At 34.0% G+C, this 2,648-nt stretch overlaps 1 protein-coding gene across 1 annotated transcript in view; it reads left to right on the top strand.

The window, feature by feature from the left end:
- Positions 1–391: 391 nt before the first annotated feature.
- The window catches only part of glt8d1 (glycosyltransferase 8 domain containing 1), a gene marked incomplete at its 5' end in the record, with an annotated part of 4,674 nt that continues 2,417 nt past the window's right edge, over positions 392–2,648 (top strand). The window contains 5 exons of the mRNA XM_016251907.1: positions 392–639; positions 723–831; positions 929–1,013; positions 1,925–2,037; positions 2,384–2,550. Coding sequence (XP_016107393.1) covers positions 392–639; positions 723–831; positions 929–1,013; positions 1,925–2,037; positions 2,384–2,550 — 722 coding nt within the window. The remainder of the gene's footprint in view (positions 640–722; positions 832–928; positions 1,014–1,924; positions 2,038–2,383; positions 2,551–2,648) is intronic.

Raw genomic sequence — 2,648 nt, 5'->3', positions numbered from 1 at the left:
ATTCCTGCTGCTGTCTGTCATGTTAATCAAAGAACAAGAGACAAAAAAAAATCATTTTCTGCTCTCCAATTTTATAACTTTATAACTTTAATGGTAACCATTAATCTGTATTTAATTTTTACAATGAAGACTACAGAAAGTAAAGTAAAATAATAATATTTATTTGTGCTCTTGTTTGCCATTTTTTTAAATTTGTTCTTTTATTACTGATTTTTTTCTTGTTTTTTTATGAAAATAAAACGTTGCGTTGAAGAAAAGTAGATTTTTGTTTGTATATGCTGTCAATTATAATTCTTAGAAAGAAAATCGGAATCGGCAAAAATCGGTATCGGCAGATCACACTAACAAAGAAATCGGAATCGGCCAAGAAAATTGCAATCGGTGCATCTCTAATGAAAAGTCACACCTCACTGCTTTTCCTTTAGCAGACACCGTGCCTGGGATGGTCCTGCCCTTTGAGATGGACTTCCTGTCGGATCATAAGCTCATCAGGACAGGAGATGAGATCCCTGTGGTCATCACCGCTCCAGAGGAGAGACTGGGAGCTGCCGTCACCGCCATGAACAGCATCTACCGCAACAGCAAAGCCAATGTAGTATTCAATATAGTGACACTAAACGAGTCGGTGGTCCATCTTAGGTACACCTTGTATTGCATTACAGAGGTTTATTAAACAATATTATGTTACATTACATGTAATATATGATTATTTCTCATTCCAGAACATGGTTGAGTAAGACTGACATGAAACACAAAATTATCATATTTGATCCGAAGATCCTCACAGGAAAGATTTCGAATGATCTTCAGAAGGTGGAGGCAGTGAAGCCGGTAATCAATTGCAAGCGCTTGTATTTCTAAGTAGTGTTTGGAGTTGTGAAAATGGAAAATGTGTATCATAACGTATGTATGTATCTTATTTTTCCAGTTGAACTTTGCCAGATTCTTCTTGCCGGTTTTCTTGCCGGATACAGAGAAAGTTATTTACCTGGATGATGACATAATTGTACAAGGTGAAGTGCATAGTTTTATAGTTTGTATTTTTTTTTACGAACCCCAAAATTCTCATTAATCAATTGGGGCATAACCAATTTTCTGTCCAATTAAATAGTCTCTAAAATAACAAAACCATGTTTCCTTGCCTCAATATTTTTAATGTGTTTTTTGACACATTTGTCACTTTGTGGAGTCATAAATGAGTAATTATTTAATTAGGCAGTGGTTCAACCCTTTTGTCCTCTAGACCCACATATTCACAACAATATTCAAAGGTCATATCACTGCAACATTTAGAGGAATTAGGATTGCTCATAGATTAAGAGATTTAAAAAAATATATAATTAAAATTAATTAAAGATTTCCAGAAGTTTGGGGCTGGATTATAATAATAAATATCTAGATTCTAAGAAAAATACAAATAAGAAATATCTGAAATAAGAAAGAAATATCTAGATTTGTAGTACTTTCATTTTATTTGAAAGCTTTTTTGTTCCGTTTCAAAACAGTTTAAGTTAATTTGAGCCTCCCTTGGAATTTTGCTAAGATTTAAAAATACAGCTATATTATATTAAACAGAATAGTTATTTGTGGTGTATTTTAAACTACATTATTATGAATAGTAAATTTATCAAATGGCCTTATTACATTTTTAATTCAGCGAGTGATGTCCAGTTATATTGGTAAATAAAAGTTATTTGGTATATAAAAAGAAAATATAAAACGACTACTGTAATTGCCAGTTAATTTGTCACACTAGAAATAAAATGTAAAGTTCATTGTATTGTATTGCATGTAGTAGACCATCTGTATAGACTTACTGTGGAAGTATGCATACTGTATGCTGCAAAAATAGTAATAGCGTGATACTGTGCAGTAAAAACAGTAAGTTACAGTAGCGCTGATTGCAATCTTTTCTCTGGTTCAGGGGACATTCGGGAGCTTTTCGACACCAGTGTTAAGTTGGGACATGCGGCAGCTTTCTCAGAGGACTGTGACTCTGCATCCTCTAAAGGCATCGTCAGAGGAGCTGGAAATCAGGTATGATTGTACTGATTGTAATTGACTGTATTCCAGAATTCACACGGTGCATAGAACTTCATCAAAATACTAGGGCTGACGAAGATCAATGGAGAAAAGTGAAAATACAAAATAGGATGTTTTTTTAGGACTCCTTTATTATTCAAATACAGCCATATGTATAAACCCATTTTAACCAATTTATTTTCTATATTGTTGCGATTTATATACCGTCACTGCGGTATGAAATTATTCCTAAGAATTTGGTCGTACCGCTCGTAGCCCCATTTCAAAGAAAGTTTTCAGAACATGTAATACATATTTTATATATTTACACGGTTTTGCATATTTCTTTTACATGCTGCAGAACAGCTATATTGGTTTTCTGGACTTCAAAAAAGAAGCGATCAAGAAGCTTGGAATGAGAGCGAACACTTGCTCGTTTAATCCTGGAGTCTTTGTGGCCAATTTAACCGAGTGGAAGCAGCAGAATATCACCAGCCAGCTTGAGTTCTGGATGGAGCGCAATGCCAAGTTAGTTTGTGTTCTGCTGTATTATGTTACTGGAAACTACAACAATCATTACGAAAATGTTAAAGGGGTCATATGATGCTTTTTTTAAAGATCATTAT

Source organism: Sinocyclocheilus grahami, unplaced genomic scaffold, assembly GCF_001515645.1.
Source record: "Sinocyclocheilus grahami isolate Dianchi unplaced genomic scaffold, SAMN03320097.WGS_v1.1 scaffold1076.1, whole genome shotgun sequence".
NCBI classification, from domain to species: domain Eukaryota; kingdom Metazoa; phylum Chordata; class Actinopteri; order Cypriniformes; family Cyprinidae; genus Sinocyclocheilus; species Sinocyclocheilus grahami.
Note: the sequence above shows the minus strand (reverse complement) of the source record. Positions and strands in the feature narration are given on the sequence as shown.